The sequence below is a fragment of the Empidonax traillii genome, unplaced genomic scaffold (genome assembly GCF_003031625.1).
Source record: "Empidonax traillii isolate 1590-97213 ecotype Southwest subspecies unplaced genomic scaffold, ASM303162v1 scaffold419:size1009643, whole genome shotgun sequence".
Lineage (NCBI taxonomy): Eukaryota > Metazoa > Chordata > Aves > Passeriformes > Tyrannidae > Empidonax > Empidonax traillii.
The window spans coordinates 659421-681151 of NW_020955612.1; the positions used below are offsets into that span (position 1 = coordinate 659421).

The window sequence follows — 21731 nt, forward strand, 5'->3', positions numbered from 1 at the left end:
CCCTCTGGATGGCAGAAGAGTAAAGCACAGCTCGGGAAGGCCTCTCTGCCGACTGGTAGATGTCATTCCCATGCCAGCATGCCAAGGCTGCATGGAAGCAGCTCGTGGCAGAGTGCAGGAGGGCTCCTCCAGTGGCAGTGCAAAGGGATAACGGACATTTGGCAAAATTATTTCTCATTCTTCACCTGCCAAATCAATGCTTTCGTTTGCTGAAAACACTTAGAAACTGTTTCCTCCTTTCCCTGGCTTTAAAAAAAAAAAACAACCTGAAAAATAACTTTAAAGCCGAATTTCCAAGGCTATAGTATTTTTGGCATCTCTCTCAGTTTGTGTCTAGGATGAGATTTATACTGGTAACACATCAGTCAACTTCAGCTCCCTGCTCATTTCCCAGGTTTGTGAAACTCTAATTACAGTGATTTGATCATGAAAGAGCTCCACTACTATGGCTTTGTTCTGGTAATACAGCACCAAAAAGAGACATTAAGCTTTATGTAGCAGTTAAAAAAAAAAAAAAAAAAAAAAAAAAAGAAACAAACCACCACTATATGCAACCTGAAATCACAGATAATTTCTAAATCTTTCCTTCCGGGGGGAACCTCCAAGTCCCATCATCACTCACCAGCACACAGGGTTTTTATGTAATGCCTGAGGGGAGATAAGTGATTTGCAGAGAAGCCCAGAGGCAGAGCACTATGCTAATACATCCTGCAACTGCTCCCCATTACTCACTGGGGGTACTCGAGCTCTTTATTGCCAGGGTTTATTAATGACTCCTAATTGATGACCAGTGCCCAGCACCCCAAAGTAAATAACTGCTACGCCTCATTAGCTCAAGAGACCTTCTCCTGATTTGAGGATTGATCTATGAACACACAAATTGCACTGATTTAACTGAATCTCTTTCTAAATTGATTTAATTAGATCGGTGTAACCTGTTTCTATGGATGCTCTTGAATTTATTTGGAATCACTGCAATGTATTTCTGTGAGCCAGACTGGCCATTTTTCTATCTTGTTCTCAATTAGAAGCATTTGAGATAATTAGTGATAAGGCAAAAACCAGCCCTGGCACCGAGTTCCTCCTACGGCTGATCCACTTTAGGGCAGGGTATGGTAACTCCCACTTTGTCCAGCATTTATATCTCTGCATCCTAAAACCCCAGCGTTTCATTCCACAAGAGGAAGGTAAGCATTATTTATGCATAATTTTAGACACAGTTTGAAAGCAAGGGCACTGCTGCTTTGTTGGTAACTACTGCTGGTGGCAAACCGGTGGTTTATTCTATTTAAACAAGATCCTCTTCCTATTTATTACACAGCAGCAGCTTGGAGGACGTTAACTTTTTGATGAACTGTTCAAAAGCTCCTGGCAAGAATAAAACAAGCGATCCTGCTTAGGTGAACCTGCAAAACTCTGCACTTGCATCCTTGTCTATCTCCTGGTGCAAGGTGAGGTTGTGACGATGCTCCAGATAAATTAGCAGCCTTTTCCTGCCGTTGCATCAGCAGAATCCTAAAGGGCATACGGTAGGCTGTGTTTGGCAGAGTAATGCCGGCTGAGAAATTGCTTTCAGCGGTCTGTCAGAGCTCAGACCTGATGAGGACTCAAGTTTTACTTTTCAGTACACAAAAAAGGAGGGTTTTTTTGCTTATTTTGGGCTTCCTGAATACGATCCTGTAACAAGAAAATATTTATCCTATCAACAGCCCTGGGAAGCAGAGACTAAAGTCGTTTGATTTATATCCCAATTTTTGCAAGCGTGTTGTAAAGCTTCAGTCAACCCACCATAGAAAACCGAGTCAGTAAACAACCTGTATCAAAGTTTCCTTTCTCAGGTAGCTGGTTTTGAGGCAGCACAAATGTACACACTGAACTCACAGCACGGGACTTACCTGTAATAATCGAAGTGTTAAAGTTTATGCTGGCTCAAGCTATTCAGTTTTATTTCTCTTTAAACATTTGCATGTTTTTCCCCTACAGAAAATGCCGTGTTTTTTAAGACTACATGCTATTTTATGAAGCATTACTGAATGCTAACCTTATGCTCTTGTAAGTAACCACTCACAGCCTCACAAAAGCCACCCTTCTCAGGTGAATGCTACAACTACCATACCAATTCATGCTCTAGACAAATTTTGACACCAAACTGAATGTCTAGAGCCACTCTTCTTTGGTTCATCTGCTTGCAGGTTTGGTATCAGGGCAATTTTGTGTAGGGCTACGGTTTTATTATTATAATTATTACATTAGAGATGTGCCTATACTTACACAAGGTCAAACTATGAGATCAAGTAGGTGGCTGAGACCCGCACTGACAGAGCAGGGAAGAAAAAGGAGCTTGTGGCTGCCAGAAGTGCCATTCCTCAAACACTGTGTTAAACCAAGGTCACATCTGACCACCTCTGGTCAAGGTCCAGGGGCAAGTTAAAGATGTGTTGGCTCCCCATGCGAGGGAAGAAGACTATTCCTGGCCCACTGCTCCACTTCACTATAAAGTGGATTGCAACCTCGTGGGAAATGCCTGTGTTACTGCCAAGCACAAAGCTGCCACCCTATTTGCTTGCAACAGCTGTATCAACTCCTACCTGAGCTCCTCCCAAATGGTTTGGAACCACCTGCTCAAGATTACTTTGTGACAACAAGTCAAAGAAATGCTGTGTTGAGTTTTAGTTCTCATCAAGCTTTGGAGGCTGTGTATAGGGAAATCAGTGTTTAACTTTTAATTTCCTGGGACCGAAATGATGCAAGACATCCAATAAAAAATGGGATCACGTACATGTAAATGGGTGACTGCAACATGACAGCAAAAACGCTGCTCAAAAATAAATTCTTCTCTGATTGGAACAGTAAAAAACCAAACCAAACCAAACCAAAAACATCCAGCTATCCTTATTGAGTAGCTTATGTCACTTACTACTTGCACCTTGACAGTTTTAAATAGCAGCAACTCTGGTTTTAGTAAATGCATTTCTGCTTTGCTAGCTGCAGAGGCCAGAAAAAAACATTAATTTGATGTAAGGTACAAACTCTCCCTGAAGGTAAACATTGTTCAACACTAAAACCTTCACTGAACAATCCCTAATGAATGTATTGGTAAAGAAATAACTATTTGGAAAAGGTAGTGTCTGAATAGCTTTCTATTAAAAATATCCAATATTACCTTTTTTTTTTTTTAGCCATATAGCTGAAAAATGGGAAGCCTTGCCCTTCCCCCACATCTTGTGCTAGGGAAAGGTTACTACCTGGCAGTGATACAGGCAGATATTGATTTAAATGATTATGGACCTGAAAAGTTCTTTCCTGTCATTTATTATCCTGTTGTAGTCACCACCACACTTGTGCAATTATTAAAAAAAGAAGCTTAGCAAAATGGCATTATAAAAATACTGGTTTTAACCGAATTCCAGTACAGATAATCACCTGATTGTTTCTTCTTGATACAACGAGCTGATGACTGGGCCTCCAAACACAGTTTTGCTTTCCTTTGCCCTCTTCTCTGTTGTCTGAAAGAAAAAGAAAGATTGGTCCAGCATCCCAGCTCCCACCCCATTCCCAACTTTCTGCCATTTCCCACCCTTTTTCCCACCCCAGAGACGGGATCAGCCCTCTGGAAGCCTCATTTCACAGCAAACAGTACCCCATGACTCCACTCCCTCTGGAATAGCTGGATGGATCTCACGGCAAACAGGATCAATGCTGCTGTGAAGGTGGCCCAGAGGCTTGGCAGCACCACCACCCCACTCACCACAAGCCCCAGCGCGTTTCCTCCGCAGCATTCCTGGCCCCTCAGGACCCCAAAGCCGAGCCTCTGTGAGGCAGCATAATGTTCTTGTTACTAGATTGCAAAGCTTGCCTTTATAAATCTATTTAATATAGATTTAAAATTAAATTTTATAATGGGCAGCATTTCCAAATGATTTACTCCCAGGAACTCTAAGATTCTGAATGATCCCCACCATAATAGAAATGAACAATTAGAATAATGATTGATCGATACGGAGCCCCAGGCCTACCTTTTCAAAAAACCATCCTGCAGCTTGGGATCTTCAACTGCCTGGCCTTACGCTGATGCCAGACTTTCAGTGCCTGCTATCGGAAAGCCTGACCCAATTAGGGGTTGCAGGGCATCAGAAACCCCGACTCTTGTACAACATGTAGTATTTTGGTTTTCAGGTAAGCAGTCCAAACTGGTTTGCAATGTGCAGCAGTAATTCCTTATAAAACCAGCCCATTAATTGCAACTTGTAGTTATCAGAGTTGACAGTACCGTGGCATTTTGTGATGAGAGACTGTCACAGCCATGTTGCAGCCTCTCTGTAGCTGCAATACATCAAACCAGAGAATCACAGAATCCTGAAATGGTTTGGGTTGCAAGGGCCATTAAAGCTGACCATGTTCCAACCCCCTGCCATGGGCAGGGACACTTTCCACTGTCCCAGGTTGCTCCAAATCCTGTCTGACCTGGCCTAGAACACTTCCAGGGATGAGGCAGCCAAAGCTTCTCTGGGCAACCTGTGCCAGGGCCTCCCCACCCTCACAATAAAGAATTTCTTCCTAATATCTAATACCTAATCTAAACATGTCAGTTTAAGCCATTCCTCCTCATCCTGTCACCCCATGCTCTTGTAAATAGTCTCTCTCCATCTCTCTTGTAGGTTCTCTTCAGGTTTTGGAAGGCTGTAATTAGGCCACCCCAAAGCCTTCTCTTGTCCAGGCTGAACAATCCCAATTCTCTCCTTACAGGAAGGGTGTTCCATCCCTCTAATCAACTTGATTACACAAAAAAATGTTATTGCCTTATCAGAATTCTACCTAGAAAGATGTTTCTTTTTTTTTTCCAAAAAACCCTCCATGTTTCTATATCTTTCTTCCTGCTACCTTGGTTGCTTTTGTTATAAATCTATTTACTGCTTTGGGTTTGCAGATATCACAGACATACTTGTTTAAAAGAAAAAATCGAAAGGAAATTGGCTTTGAAAACTATTCTATTGCATTTAGGCCTTTTCTAATTTAGAGTAGAAGGTGACATGAAGTTCCTGAAGAGAAAGGGTTTCAGAATCTTTACAGTGCAGTGCCCCTCTTAAAAAATTATTTAGCAGAGAACCTTACTGTCCACAAGTTATTTCCACACCACTTATAGAGAAAATTAATTTCAGATCATCTGCAAGTGCATGCAAGAGTTATACCTATACAGTAATGCTATGCTCACATCTATCCTGTTTGATTGTGAGGGATGGTGGGTATTCAACCAGTATCAGAAACTGCAAAAAAAATTTTAATCTATATTCTTTTACCTCTCCCTACTCCAGTTCTGGTGGTTGTTTTTTTCCCCAAGTCAGAAAAAAACATTTGAAAAAATACATTTCATCTTTCTAGAGAAATTGTTAGGGGGAAAAAAAAAAGGTTACTGGGATTAAGTTCACCTTCTTTGCACAACGAATGCATTTCTACCACAGATTAATCACGCTGATTGAGCACACATAAGGCCATCGGGAAACTCAGCGAAAAAGACTTTCCCAAAAGTGCTCAGGCAAAAACTTCTCTGGCTTTTAATCCATGTACAAGTTACTTTGTCCAAGTAGCTTTTATCTGATCTCTTTCACACAGAAATAGCTAACTCAATATTCAATTTATGAATGCTGAACCAAACTTTTTCCATCAGGGCCCTTGATATGTAGAACAAGTTCACGAAGGAAGTCCAGGAAAAGATTCAGCTGTTCCCCCAGGATTTAATGTGTGCCCCTACTCTGCAAAGCCACGAATGAAGCATCATGGCTCTACCACTCATCCCCACTGCACTTTCTCAAGGGGAATCTGCCCAGGTTATGAGGAAGACTTCTTCCCAAAAAAAACATTAATTCTGCTGCCATGCGGATACAAACTCGTTTCTTTCCAGCTGCCCTTGACAGTACGGCTATCCATGAGTTCATTCCAAAATCTGTGCTGTCCAGCAACATCCAAGCACAACGAACCAAACTCAGCGACACAAAAGGTGGGACAGCAGCAGCTGCTCCTTCCAAACCACGTCACAGCCACCGTGCTGACAGCAACCTGTGTTTTTGACCGTTGCCCATCCTGGCTGACGGAACCAGTAACGCAGAGATGCCTTTTTCCTTCTTAAATCTTTTGATATTTCTACAGCAAAAAAAAAGGGCTTTTAAGGCTGGGAAGATAAACCCAGTGCTACCTACACACAGACAATGACTGGCGAGTTTAAAGTCACATCACCCTGCACACCACAATGAAATTAAAACCTGACACTGCAAATTTCCTCTCTCCTCCGTTGAAAAGGCACTAATAATTAACTATGTGGCTCTGAATTAAGCCAGCTCCATTTCTTTCGCTGCTGGCAGTGCCGTGCAGAAAGCACCGCAGATACACATGTAACTAATGACAGTTATGGAATAACATGATCCCAGGCTCCCATAATTTCCAAGCAGAATCCAACAGAGGTGACAGCAGTATTATCCACAGTTAGACCACGCAAGACAGACGCTGTAGCAAAGGCAAAATTGCTGCGGGCTCCATGAGTGTGAGGGGATTGCTCTTAAACTGCCAGTTAAAAACTGTGGGAATAAAGAGGAGTTCGTGACAGCACATGAAGAAACCTTAGAAAATTGCACTTCTGTGCCAAAGCACAGGCAGGGGCACATAGAAGATTCAGGAAGAGATGATAAACAAGTGTTAAGAGATGCCTTAAACAGGTATGTGGAATGGTACATGGAATTTCTCATGCTTATCCCTAATTCTTGCCCGCTGATTCTTTGTGGCTTGTGTACAATTAAGGCTGATGTCCAAGTCACTGTTACTCCTGACAGTTAACTTTGGTGGGCGGGTCTGGCTGACCAGAGCCAGCATAAATCACGGACAGATCCGTGTCTCTGTATACAGCACCTGTACTCCTTTAGAGACACTTTCAACTCCCCTGACTCCCAGCGTGCTCACAGACCAGCGCAGGGAACTCCACTAAGCCCAGAACTATCCTTCTCAAATGTCACCAGGAATGCCAGGAGGAAATCCGCACTCGTCCCGGAACAGACAGCAGAGCGTTCCCCGTCCCTGCCTCGGAGCCCCGTGTGTGTGTCAATAAAAGCCCGGCTCGATTCAAGGGACAATGGCATCCCCGCTGCCTGTCACTGGCAATGCTGCTCCAGGCAGCCTCAAAGCCTGACAACCACTTTCGGAGCAAAATGGAAATACAGGGACTAATATTTGCTAACATCATTAATTCTTTTTTTCTTCTCCACTCCCCCTTCTTCCTTTATCCACCATGTCAAGATGTATACTTTTAAATTGTTGTCAGCCATAAAACAGACATCGTGTCCTAGTTCAGAGGTTAACATATAATGACAGACACATTAAAAACCCTGTCCAATGCCTCACTGAAAATTTCAGCTCCATCTTCTCTTCAACAAGACAGTGCCTCAAACTCACTTATAAGCTTTAATAACATTAAAGTCTAATCGTGATTGAAAAATAAAGGAGAGAGAGAAGACTGTTTTATCCTACTAAGCATTATGGAAATGCAAAACAATTAGACAAAAACATTTTCTTTGTAGGGTTTTGAGTTCACATTCGATTTTGGTCTTAAAACTCTGCCATGATCACAACGTGACCCATTTTCTCCTCCTGCATTTTTTGGGAGTGGGATGAAAATTATCATCTAACAGAAAGAGCAGTAGTTTCCTGATGGAGGTTGGCTTAGTGGGTCAGTCTTTTCCTACATCCTTGAAGACAGGACAGGGTTGTTTTTATTTTTCATCTCCAAGCCCAAGCTTTGTTCCAATTCACGCAAACCAGGCTACAACAGATTTAATAAGATGGCACATTCATGGGCCCTTCCAGTGAACCACTTCAAACTCGAGAGCCAGAACTTGCCAGAGAGATGCAAATAAAGTTACCATCAGTGATTAGCTGGGACCAAATGGCACACAGATATTTATACCTAGGGTGAGGGACTCCTGAATCTCATAGAAGGAAAGGCAGAGAGAAATCCTACAGAGATACTGCAAAACAGCAGGAATAGCAGAAGTCTCAGTAAGGCTTCTAAAAAAACAGAACACCATAACTTGGAGTTAACAGAAGATCCCAGGCATGGGTTAAATGTACCCAGTTTTATGGGATAAATGTACCCAGTTTTATCCACAGCAAAATGGGAACTCTGCCTGGCTGGTTTTGCGTGCCTAGACACCCAGCATACACAGCAATAGCTGTTTGGCAAGGCAGGTGGTTGTGTTGCATAGCACATCTATCATCCTCCCAGTCCCCTCACATCTCACTCTGGCTTTTCTCCATACCCAAAACCTTTAAATAACTTCTCATAAATATATATTCAAGAAAAAAAGAGAAAGCCATCAGCAAAAAAGGTTTCATCTCATCCAACTACTTATCTTCAAAGTTACCCTGACTAGTGCCTTAAAACGGTCAAGAGTTGGGTTTATCATCGTCGTGCACCCTGGAAACAGAGAAGCCAGACAACTTAAATGAGAGCTGTGCATCAGGATCTCACACCTGAGCCACCACACTGCATGGGAGAAGTTTGTGCTACTTATTGTATTATTTTTCTCTTCCTCTGAGCCTGATGCAGCTTAAGTCAGAGTAGCAGCTGTATCCAGCTCCATGAGATGGAGACGAGAAATACTCCCAGCAAAATGACGACAGTCAAAACTTCCCAGGCGTTTCCGCAGCAACAAATACGTGGTGCAGATTCCAACCTGCATTTGTTCTGCATAATTCACCTCCCTCCAGCTCACCTGTCCCTCCAGCACAGATGCCAGTCTGGCACGTTCCCAGCGCTGGGGACAGGGATGCACTTCCTTACTCCATCCCAGGCTGCAGCAAGGTGCACACACAGCAGCAGAGCAGTGGATCACCCTCCTTGACAGGAATGTGGCAGCCTTCAGCAGCCACCAAAGAAGCCACCAAAATCTGTCTTGGCCTCACAGGGTGTTGCAGGGCTCTGGGGTGCAACCAAGGGACCTGAGCCATCGCCCTGGAGGAGCTGTGAGTGTTGAGTGTTCAGAGGGATCTGCTTGGCACGGGTAGGAGAAACCCTGGCCCATGTCCCAGCTCCCCAGTCTACACCTGGGAGGTGTAGCAACTCCAATGTGTTGTTACAACAGGACAGGTGATGTCCTGGAACCCCATCAGGCTCACAGGAAGGTACCAGTAAATCCCTGACAAGTGCTGACTGAATTGTAATTAAACTGGTATAGTCTCAGGTGAGAAATTTTTGAGAAGACACTTCAGAGCTAACCCAAGAACAAACCTTAAGGGCTTCTCTGCTGGCCACCATGTCCCCTTAATGCTTTGGATTAACATTGCTCTACTTGAGGAGGGAGGGTTATTAGGGAAGCGACAAGAAAATGTAAACTCTCTTAAAGTTTCAGACACTTGCCCTCCCTCCTCTCCCTCTGTGCCACTGCCTGGCCCGTCCCCCTGGGAAGGGAACTTGGGCAGACACTAATTGTATTTGACAGCAGCAATTACACACAAGGCTGGAGATTAGAAGCTCGTTAATTGCGTGTGCCATAATTGCTGCCGTCTTTTCCTTTACTGGTTAAGGCCAGTGCCGGGAGAGCCAAGGGGAGGAGGCTGCTCTCCACCCCACACGCAGGTGGTCCGAAGATGAGAGCCCTTGGACAGGGAGGAGATGTCCCTTCTCCCCCAGCACCGCGGGAGGCTCCTGACCCCATAACAATGCGGGAGGGTCCTCCGGCAGCGCGGCTAATGAGGCATGAAATGAGGACAAACAATGTTCTCTTCCAAAGGTATTTTCCACCTGTATCCTCCTGTCTTTACAGCTCAGCTGAACTTCACACTACCCGCAGCGGGGAGGGGAGGTAAATCTTAACCCTTCAGTGGTGACGCTACTGTTTTTAACCGTTTGTAAAATTAGGCATTGTTTTACACTGCTTAAATTAATAAAATCCTTCTTTCCTGACTAAAACACAAGCTCAGCGTTTCTCACCCCTCCGTGGCAGCCAGTTACACCTAATTAAGACACGAATCCCCCTCCCTGGCTGAGCCTCCCCTCTTGCCATGCTGCAGAGCTACCTTTGACGAGCGGCCGCCACCCCCTCCCCACCAGCCGTATTAACGTCTGTCATAAACAGACTATTTTAATATTCCTCTCTCAACAATCCTCCTTGGCTCCCAGCAGCAGCTCGGCCGGAGCGTGCACATGACTCAGCACCTGGAGCCTTTTCAAGAGACCACTGAGGATCTGAACCATCTTGAGCAAACTGCCCTAATAAAAAAAAAAAAAAAGGCAGAACGCTCCGCAGGGTAACGTGGGGTTGGGGTTTTTGGGGGGTTTTAAATATTGCAGGGTCGGTTTAGTTAATATTCCATTCATGGCTACGTAAAAAAAAAAAAAGTTATCTGGTTCTTCTAAGCCTCATCATAGAATTTCCTCTTAAAGAAAACAATCCAAGCCAGGGAAAATATTTTCCAGATTACATTAAAAAAAAAAATAAAAACAAACATACTATAATTAATGTCCTAGTTAAACAGAGCTGTGATCTAAAGCAAAGCCTTGCAGATTACTCATTTAACTATAACGACTTAATTAATAACTGCGCCATAATCACAGTTGGAAATTAGTAGTAAAGACAGTCAGGGGAAGGGAAAGAAATATAAAATGCTTAACATACTTCTGCACAAATTTTATGCTTGCTAGGAGCTGTGATTTCATCACTCACTATATACATTTTAGCATATACACAGAAGGCAATAATATGCTGAATCAAAAAATCCAATGCAGTGGCTTCCCACAGTTTTTGCTTTCTGTCACATTGCCCCTGTGAACATCCACAAATGCCCAAGCAGAGGGGACCAAGCCATAGACACAAACACAGCCTGGACTGTAATTGCTGCTTTTTCTGTCAATCTAATGCAGACATTTATACAGATTTACACAGACATTTGTATGAGCAAGAAACGTATTCTGAGCCAAACTGGAAATACCGACGGACTACACAGCTTGGGATGAAACAGGCGCTCTGAAGCTTGAAAGCTGAACACCAACTACCTCTGATAAATCAAGGACTCCCAGCCTGTCTGTTGACATATTCATCCTCCACTTTCTGTCTGGGCCAGACAGCACCACAGTGGCCAATGTCCCCACTGGCAACTTGACCAGCGCCACGGACATTTCTCTCCTCCAGCAGATCTGGCTGTGAAGGCAGAGGATGGATTTATGAGCTCTGCAGGCAGAGAAATGGAAGAATGAAGAGATCTTTGCTGCTCCCTGTCCCCACAGACTCGGGCAAGGGAAGGATCTGAGCATCCCAGCAGGAACAGAAGGTTTCTGAAGTGACGGTGTAACCCTTGGCAGGCTCAGCCAGAAGGATGCAGCAGGATCTGGAGGCAGCTTCAGTGCTGTGCCTGAGCCTCTACGTGCCTTTGTGTTGGTTGGTTCAGCTCAAAATGCTTACAGGATGCTCTAGAGACACTTCAGGGAGCCACCTTCCCTTCCAATAGGACTCATTTGGTACAACAGTGCCACAAGAATCTAAGCAGAAGACAATCCTGCACTTTTAAATGATAACTCCTTTTCCACTCTAAGAGACAAATGACATTTACAAGACATTAACCAACATCAAAACAAAAGCTTGATCTCCAGTAATTACATTCAAAACCTCCTTGGTACTTCCTGTAAAGAGCAAGCTAAACATAACCACTTACCCTTTTTCCAACACGAAAAGCTGGATTTTCACTAAAGAAACAGCTTAATTATGCTACAGCTTATGTTATACACAAAACAATTGCAGCTATTCTCTCCTTACCAAAAGCATGTGCTATTTTTATTTAACACATTCTCTCTTTTAAACCCGCCTTTGCATCACTACGTGAAGCAGCAGGGTACACAGACCCTTCCTGTGTCTGAATATCATCAAGGAAATGCCTACAGCTCCACACCTAAAAATCAAGGCATTACATACTCCATAGTAAGATAAACCTGCAATTTCTTCCCAAGTTTCTGAATTCTTTTAAGAGCCCCTGACACATCAAGTTGAGAGTTCTGCAACAGCTTCAGTGACTCTGCAAAATTGGGTTCTCTTATTAGAGGTTGCACCCTTCCCCACTTAAGGCAGTCAAGCTGCTAACCCAGCCTGGTGGGTTGCTGGCCAAAACAGCTGTCTGAGGAGAGGATACCACAAGTTCCCAAGCAAGCTGCAGAGCAAGTCCAAGCCCCCCTCCTGAATGCCCACCGCTTGCCACAAGCAGAGGAGGCTGTGTCTGCTCCAGCCACCCTCACTCACCACCTCACTGGGCTATCCCAAGCAACAGGACTTGGGGTCATGGAATCAGGCTTTTCCACGTTTCTGGGCACTCCCCCTGTGTGTTCCTATTTATTTTTCCTCCTGTTACACCAGGCTGAAGTTCAGCCTGCTCTGCTCTCTGCCCCAAGCTCCTGAACTGCCCCTCACTGGTCTGACACAAACTCAACCTTGCCTTCTGAGTTTAAGCCAAGATCTTGGGCTCTCCCTGGAATTATCAGCATCTCTAACCATATTCCGTCAACTCAGATGTAGAAGCAACAACCTTCAGCAGAGGATCAGCAGCAACTTACACCTTCCCTGATATTGAGATGCTCTCTGAGCGAGGAGAGCACTTGCTCAAGTGAAGTTTTAAGGTCCCAGAGCTCAGCTTCCAATCCCAGAGCTGTGGGATGACAGAATAACCAGTGCTGTGGGACTGCTACCCGTGCACTGCAGCCACACAGCACAACCTGTCGCTTCTGGTGCGTGATTAAGGGGAAAAGAAAAAAGCAACTAAATCCCTACTGCACAGAAAGTCACGCAGTACTTTGCCTCATTCTGCTGCATCTTGTCGTCACTGAATGCCAGTAGTTTGATATATCCATTTAAATTTATTTAATCTTTTTTTTCAGTTTCTTCTGGTGTATCTGGGTTTGATGCAGTGTCCTCACCCCACTGTAAGCCAGGAATCGTGACACTGAGATGCCACACACATCACTGTGCTGCAGCAGCACACTGAGCAAGGCAGAGCTATGCCTCTAATTATTCTTTTTTTCCCCTGAATGCATTCCAAATAGTACAATATTTTTCTTTTTAATTAGCTCAAGGTGATGAAAATTAATTCACCAACATATTCAAAAGGAAAAATACTTCATCCTTGCTTAAATATTTAGCCAAAATCACTACACTGGTAGCCAAAAAAAAAAAGGTGAGCCCTGCAATTTCTTGCTTGCAATTCCCCAAAACAACTACTGTTACATTCAAGCAGCTGTGAGAGAATATATTACGCTTCCCACAGCACACTCACAACATGGTGCATCAGCACTGCTGGGTCTGAGCTGGAAAAATAGGGATTAACATCTCTACAAGCAGAAGTTAGCCCTTGCAGGGCTAGTGAGATTGCACATTCAACACAGAGTGTGTTTTCAGCCAGAACAGGCACCTTAAAAGGAGGGTAAGAAAAGGGGTAGGAACCCTCGTCATAATGATTCTTTACTGTGAAGAAGTTTAGGGACATAAAAACACGGGGTATTCCAGTGCAGTTTTCCATACAGCATTGCTGGTTTGCTTTCTAATCCTCCCTAAAATACAGGGCTTGCAGCCTGGCACTCCTGCATTTCCATCAATCGCCCGATCGAGGATCGCAGTGTCATAAATAAAAGGAGCCGAGACCATAAATTTCTGCGGAGATGTAAAATCAAAGAGAACAATCCAACAGGCTCCCGGGGGAGGGGAGGCTGGCACATATTCCAGCTGTTTGTATTTCTACTACGGAGCCGCTTGTTCATTTTAACTTCTTCGCTTCTGCACAGCTTTCCAGAGCCGCTATTCCAAACAACTGCAAATCTCACCCTGGGTCTGGCACTTTTGTTTTGTGCTCCACAATAAAATGCAACCGCAGGAGAGAAAAAAAGCCCTGTGATTTTTTTCAGGTTTGCCCACAGGCAAAATCCCAGCCCACTGTGGCTGATGGCTCCACCAGCACAACACTCCAATGCCTGGCAAGTGAGTTACTTGCTAGAATGTGTTACTTGCTGGAGTTACATGAGCAAAGACAGGGACAGAAAGGCAGTAAATCACCTATGTACAGCTTTGTTTGTGAGTAGGACCTATATCAAAGACTTCGAGCACCAGCAGACTTTCCTCATGAGAAGGTCCAGAGAAGCAAAGGACGCAGTGCTGCCCACCTTTACTGCCGAAGAACAGGGAAATTTAATTGATACTTGCTCATATTTGATATTTTAGGTTCTTACACAACAGGAACAAGAAGACATCCCCTTGCTAATAAAAAAAATTGGTTCTGAAGGCATGCTTGAAAAGTAAAGCACTCAAGTTCTAATTTTGTGCAGTTAATAAACTGCCAATTTTCCAACTTGGATATAATAAGGTGGGTCGCTCCACCTGTAGTCTCACAGGCAGGAGCTGAGGTGAAGCTGCAAGGTTTCCTTAGCCATGCACAGTAAATGACTCCCTCCCACAAGAAGGCTGCATCCTCCACTAACCAGTTGCATGCTAGAGATTGTCCCTCATACAGCTGGCAAAAGGCAGAAGGGTAGAAGAATCCCTCTGGGTGTTAAGATCTAACCCTTCTCAGGACATAAAACCCCCCCGAACTATTACACATTCCAATGCGGTTCAGGAAAAAAACCCTAAACCCAGAGGACATTACAGTCTTACATGCCCCAAAGCCAGAGGCCTGGGGTGGATCCGTTTCCTTGTTTTACTCAATTTCTAGTGCTTCATTTTCTGCTAGATTAAAAAAAAACAAAACAAACCACCAAACAAAAACAAAACCCCCATAAAACAAAACAACAACAAAACCACAAAAACAAACACAAAACCCAACAACAAAACCAAACCCCAAAAACATAAACAAAAAAACTCCAGGCTTGATGATTTGGTTGGTTTGTTTTTGTTTTTGGTTTTTTTTTTTCTGAAAAGGGAAAGAGCCTGATTAGAGTTTACGAATCATGTCAGTGATTTGCTTCTTCCAGTGTGACTGCTCGCTGAAATAAGAGCTGTCAAAATATGTATAATAAACAGCGCAGTTCCTTTTCCATGTTTTATTAACAGTTGGGTAAAAAACCCCAGAGTAAACCAGGAAATTCCCTCAGGGTGAAAGGCCACACAAGGATCTCTCTGTACAAACCCAGAAGGAGATGTGCAGAGCAAAGACCTTGCCAGCACTGGTCTCCTTCCCAGTGTGCTGCATTAGCACGGCACAGGACAGCAAGCTTTAAGGAGCACAGCCATAATTCGATTAGCGCCCACTTTACACGATGCAATTAAATTGCTTTTATACTACAAAAGAAATAAAGTCGCCGTTTTTTTCCAAGTTTTTGACCTCGCAGCACAGCAAGCCATAAATTGAGATATTTACCCAAAGGAAGCAGGTATGTGAGCACGCTGCTGCTGGTGACAGCGGAGAGAGACCCAAACAGGACCCTTCCTGCTCTTCCCATCCCCCTTGTAATCCTGCCCACACCACTCTGCTGCTCTTCCCCAACAACCAACGGTGGCTGCTGGGACAGATTATCACGGGAGACATCTGTTTGACTGACAGACAAATCAGGAAAACATGACGGGTGCACTCATTTTGTTTACAGGCAAGAGCTTTTCTGACGCATTTCTTAATTTCCAGAAGAAATTCCATTGGTCTGCAGTACTAACACACACTGAAACTACAGTATGATTTACCAGCCACTAATCTAACTCCTAGAGAAGTTGACCAGACACATAAAAACCTGTAAGCTGCAAAAGATCAAAGCTTCTTGTTCCAGATATGAACAGGACAGACCTGAGCAATGAGTCTAAATTTAAGAAAAATTAGGATTGGATTTCCAAATGCTTGTTTTAATGTCATTGGAAGAGCAGTCTGCATTTGAGTCAGGACTGAAATTCTTAAGTTCCCTTGGAGATCCTACATGATAGAAATTCTAAATTCACTTGGAGATCCTACTTATATAGAAGAGGCTCATTAATTTAAATCAATTGTTAAAATATCTCAGCAACACCTGGTGCAACCTAAGAAAAGCACACACACAAACTCAGCTGTGCTGCAAATCTGGGAACTGTTTATTCTGCTTTTCACTCTATGTCAGATTGCAAATTCCCTTCTGCACATTTTAGTTTCAACTTGCTTGTCGCGTTTAAAACGTGGCAGAGAAACATTATTTCACCAGGAGAAAGGGGGACAGAACCCAGCCCTGGGCACAGGGTACCTGGCCAACCACCTTATCAAATATTGCCCCCTGCAGTACTTCCTGCAAAAACACCCACTGGACAAATCCATTTGTTCATTCCCACAGGTTTTCCAGCTTAAGGGACTGCTCCAAGCCTGCAGCAATAGCACATTTGCTATTTTATTTACTCTGAAGTTTGTTTTCTTTTTCATGAGACTGTATTCCCCAGGGGCCCTCTCCTGGCACAAACAAGTTAAAATGTCGATTTTTAGAATTTTAATATATAAATAGAAAATCATTAAGTCATCCTGTGAGTTTCAGCAGCCAAAGCAAATAGGAAGAGGCCTCTTAAGTGTTTGGGAAAGAATGCCACTGAAGTTGGTAGTGACAAGCTGCTGAGATTGGAACTGGTAAATGCTCAGTATAAGAAATAGGAAAAGGAAATATTTAGAGTCAAGTGATGCCAAAACTGCAATCAGCAAATGGAAGGCTAAAACAGATGAGCAAATCTGGATGCTTTTTTTATTATTTATTTTTATTGTTCGAGCCGTGCCACGTTAACAAGAATGGATCAATAACAGCTCCCGACCACCCCACTGCAGTGTTGTGTCACACCTCCAGCCACGGCCCTGGAGATGGGATTTCAGTGGAAGGGATGTGTTCAGTGCTGCTGAGGGAAGGTCCTGGCCTGCTTCTGCTTCTCCCATGGCTGGCTGAGGTTCGAAAAATCTGAACCGAAGCCAGTGGGGATTTGTGATATGAAATACACAACAGAGACTGGAATTCTGGAGCGTGTTGGGGAATGGAAATACAGCCACTTGTACTGAAGTATCCAGTTATACAGTGATGTACATGAAAACACAGCTCCTGCATGAAGATGGAAGACACCAGCTTGTGAAGGTGATATTCCCAAAATCCCTGAGCCCATTGCTAAGGCTGCAGGACAGAACCACTGTGGTGGGTCAGAGGGATGGGCACGCAGAGCCTGGCAGGGAGGGTGGGTGAGTGTCATCACCTAATTCACACACACCAGCAAAAGCCACCAGTAAAGCTGCCAGTAAAGCAGGAAGATGACACCAGACTCTGCTGGGACACATACTCCTTTCCAAAGGACCCAAACCAGTGGAAGGTATTGACATGAAATGTTTCTGTTTAAGGCTAGAGAATGCAAAAGAATGGCTTCATAAATTATTCTCTGTTCTGGAGGAAGAGTGAATAGACTTGAAGGACAGGTGATGTCTCTGAAATATGCAAATAGAGCTGAGCTGGTCCAAGCAATTACCTTTCCACTGCCTGGAACTTCAGACTGAAAGGAATGACTCACAAGCAAGAACAAGAAACAAAAGATGTGCTAAAAGGTAGAAGATGACGAAGGAAGACTGCATCAAGAGGAGAATGGAGACTGCATGGAAAAGAATGTTCCTGACCTCCTGCTAACAGCTGCTCTTGGGAACAGGAACAAAACAACACGCCACACGACACACAGTAAGACTATGCCAACACAGGAGGGCCTAAGTGCAAAGCATCCCAAAAAGCCAATTGGGATTATTGGTTCTACACTGCTGGGATCAAGACAGACATAGCAAGGAGATTCCTGTGGATTCATGGACGTAAAGACAATCTCACCTCAGTATCCTTTTGGTTATCTGCTAATTTAAAGATCTCTCAGCAAATAAAATTGCTGAAAATAAATGCAGTATGATCATTTCTTTCCAGGCTTCAGACTAAGCTCTGAAAGAAAAGACTTGGCAAGACTATCAGACAACGTGCAGGGTGAAGAAGGAACTAAAACACACTGGAAACAGCCATGGAGATGAGCCAACAGATGTGGCTCCACTGTAAAAGGTGTCATACCAGCTTCAAAGAGTGAAGAACAGCTGTGCTGTTGCCTCTCCACATTCAGTTGTCTTCTAATGAAGTGCAGTTAACTCCAGACTCCATGCAGCAGCAGAAGCAGCAGATCAGATTTTGGCTGCCACTGGTGTTTTCATTGCTTCTGAACACAAACTCAGGGCACTCCAATTGCATCAGAATCCTTTCACTTTGGTTTTTTCACCATCCCAAACAAAGATACTAAATGACAGCAGTTACAGCTGATGCAGAAAGTGTACTAATATAGAAACTGCAAGATCAATAAGAAAGAATGAATCAATGGAGAATCAAGAAAAAGGAATGAAGAAGTGGATCCATTTGGACTGCGTAAGAAATACTGCACTGAGTTCCATTCTATTTATTAACAAAAATACCGACAGTCTGAAAGCTCCGGAACAGCAGCAAATGTGCTGGGGAAAAAAAAATGAACCTACAAAAAATATAAGCTGCTTCTAAGTTTAAAATTTTGCATATTTAGTACTAAAGGGTCAAGACATTAAAGCCCTTTTTGCAAATACATGAAACAGGAGCCTGAGGAGGATTTGAGATAACACAAAAGAACAAGTTTAATGGACGAGATGAACTGTCGAAGAGAAAATAAGCAGGTAATACTGAGAAGGGTTTACAACAGCAAAATTCATGAAGTTCCACAATCAGAAATTCAGCACCTTTGTGGTGTAACTACTATTTATGATTCACAGCGATCTGAAAGATGAACTTTTCAAATTTGTACCAAGCCCTTTATGCTGCTCTTAACCAAATACTGGAGGATTTCGCTCATGATCTACTGAACATAAGAAAAATCCAAAGGCACCCCCGCAGATGAGCATGTAAAGGAGAGACAGTGACAGTGATGAAGCACCTTGTAATGCAGCCACAGATCTTTTCTATAAATCCAATTTGAAATCTGAAGACTAAAGTAGCTGTTTTGTCTCCATCCCCTGACACACGCACCTCCATCATTTTAAAGAACAGAGCTCCCTCTCGTGGCTCCAGAAAGGGAATTTAGCAGGGGGAAGGAAAGAAAACAGGAGCAGAGCGGCATGAGACACATCAGAGTGAGAGGCCCCCGGACAGCATTTTGGTCCTGTCAAAGTGGAACTAAAAGGAAGTCGCAGTAGGAAGGACAGGTGACTTCTCGTAAAGAAAGCAATGCCACCTGTACTTTAACGCTAACTTTTGAATTACATTTTCTGCTAAGGTGAGCTTTTGCTAACTGTACAGCATATAAAACGATTTTCCCCAAGGGCTTTAAAAAGGGTTTTCTCTAAATGACAACACTTTCCTGCAAAAACAGTAAGAATGGCACGAAACATGAACTAGTGACGGAGAAACAATTACTCTTAAGTCTCCAGAACAGCATCAGAAGACAAATGAGAATCAAATTCTTGTTTCATAGGCTTGTGCTCATACAAGATTTTGCTTCCAAAGCACAGAATCAAAAAAGAATCAATTCCCTACCGTGAAAAGAAATTACCGTGCCTTCAGCGTTTTGCCATTAGTGAAATATCTCTATTTCCAAAGGCAATACTTTTTCTAAAGAGCAATCCTCTTTAAAAATTGTATAAAAGTCAGTCTATAAACAGGAGATATCCTTAAGGATTTAATCAAGTAATAAACCTGGCAGATGAAAGAGAGATTAATTAAAATGACAGCACAGTCTCCCTATAACACAGACACAGGACTTGTTATGTTGGAGTACCTAATCATAATCAGATTTGGTAATTTGCTGCATCGAAACAAAAAGGAAACATTTTTAGAATTGATCATTCAGTTCATGTAACTCTCATGGAGATTGCTTTCTATTGATCAACATTTAACTCGTAGTTGAAAAGAGAAAGATGAGAAAAGGATAAAAAGTATCTTTCCATGCTAAATACAGCATGAACCAATAAGAGCAAAATAAATTAGATCACTACAGCCAAACCAGCCCTGTGCATGCGCTCGCTGCGATGAAGATCATTATGAATGAAAGAGATGGTTCTTCATATCCCAGTCATAACAAAAGGAGAGTTTTTAAAATGAATTTAGACTTTAATCTGCTCAAAATGAAGTTTGCCACGCAGCAATTAAAAATCTGCGTGAAGCCGAGCCATCGTCAGCTTTACAAAGACAAAAAACGCCGGTTTGTTTTCTGAAAGGCGTTTTCATGTTTCCTACCTGTGGATTCCAGCTGGGGTCGAGCTTCTTCACCGCAGCAATGTACTCCTGCATAGCTTGGTGAGGGCTGGTATCTCCCAGGGCTTTCCAGGCCTCCCTAGGAGAGAATGAAAGACATCAGTGAGTTCCCCTCAGAGACAGCAGAGTGTCATCAGTGGAACACAGTGATCAGATTAATCTAAATCCTTTCAGCGGATGCAAAGCCATCTTTCCTTTGGTTTGGAATGGTCAACTTTTCTCTGAAGCCATGGATGGATGGCCACTGTCACTGCAGCACTTGGCTATGGAAGGATCTTTCAGGGGCTCTTGAACCAGGCTGGAACACAGTTTGTGTCCGCAGAGCCGTAGCTATTTACGCAACATTTTTGTTGAGTGCAGGCTAATTCTGGATGAACAAGGTAAAACAGAGGAGTCTTGTATTTCACGTCTGCATCAGGCACAGCAGCAAACGTTTCCCTGTTAAACAAAGGATTTCAAAGCCAGTTCAGTGGCAGACTATCTGAGTTGACATCCTCTAGGTCCACAATCCCCCAACAGATAGTCGACAAACAAAAAGCAGAGCCAGAAATTGCTTGGAATTACAACGATTTCCACTTACCATTTCTGCTTTCCCTCAAAATCAAAGAAGCTGGGCTTGGGGGTGTTACAGGTTCCAAGTTTCACCTGAAGAAAAGAAATTTCCTTCTGTTAGAACAAAGCAAAGGGGACGTGCTCCAGGAAAATTCTGGGTTCTCGTGGTTTCAGGATAATTTTGTTATTAGGCCAGAAGAAAGGTTTTGGGGGGGGAAACAAGTGACACAACTCAACCCCATCTTACCCCCATTTTAGCACCTTTGCATCCCTGTGTTTTCTTTGTGTGATGGAAGGGAAGCAATTCTGTTATGCAGCTCACTTATTTTGCATGCATTACCCAACAGGGATAACCAGCGAGTGATTTCTCACTAATGTTATGTTTATTACCCTGCCAAATGCCTCATCCCCCATCAGTATCAAGAAAAATTCTGTTGATTAGGGTTTCTACAGAGATGATTATTCATCAAGGCTGAAATTCACCTGCTTCTGCACAAAGCTCAAGTGTGCAGGCTCTGTTTAATTATTTTCAAAGTCCTCTGGAAGGCAAGGGGACAAACTCAGAGTAAAGGAATGCCAGGCAGCTTCTGAATTCATTCCGAGGCACCTGGGTGCATGGAAGCACTGGGTGAAAGACAAGTCAAGGCCTGAGTGCCAGAGATGAACCAGTCTGTCAGAAGCAAGGCAAAATTTAAACTGTGTGTGGGGAAATAAGAAACACAAGGAAGCAAGGGAACGAGCCAGAACCGCTGGACAGATGTATGGGAAAAAAATGTTATGGTCAGTGTAAAATGGACTTGGTGTCAGTGGGGTTCTCAAGTTTTCCACAGGGTGGCTGTAGGGAAGTCCAGCAGCCACGTGTCCTCTGTAAGCTCCCCACAAAGGGGACCACAGGGGTCTGACAGAGGATACACCTGCCCAGGGCTCCAAAGCACAAGCAGGTTCCTGCCCTGTGGCC

The 21731-nt window shown here is 43.5% G+C and overlaps 1 protein-coding gene across 1 annotated transcript in view; it reads right to left on the minus strand.

Moving 5' to 3' along the window:
* Positions 1–21731, minus strand: part of ACBD6 (acyl-CoA binding domain containing 6) — an 81590-nt gene that overhangs the window by 53696 nt on the left and 6163 nt on the right. Inside the window, exons 2-4 of the mRNA XM_027894188.1 lie at positions 20802–20866; positions 20204–20300; positions 3424–3506 (exon numbers count right to left, since the gene is read on the minus strand). Coding sequence (XP_027749989.1) covers positions 3424–3506; positions 20204–20300; positions 20802–20866 — 245 coding nt within the window. The remainder of the gene's footprint in view (positions 1–3423; positions 3507–20203; positions 20301–20801; positions 20867–21731) is intronic.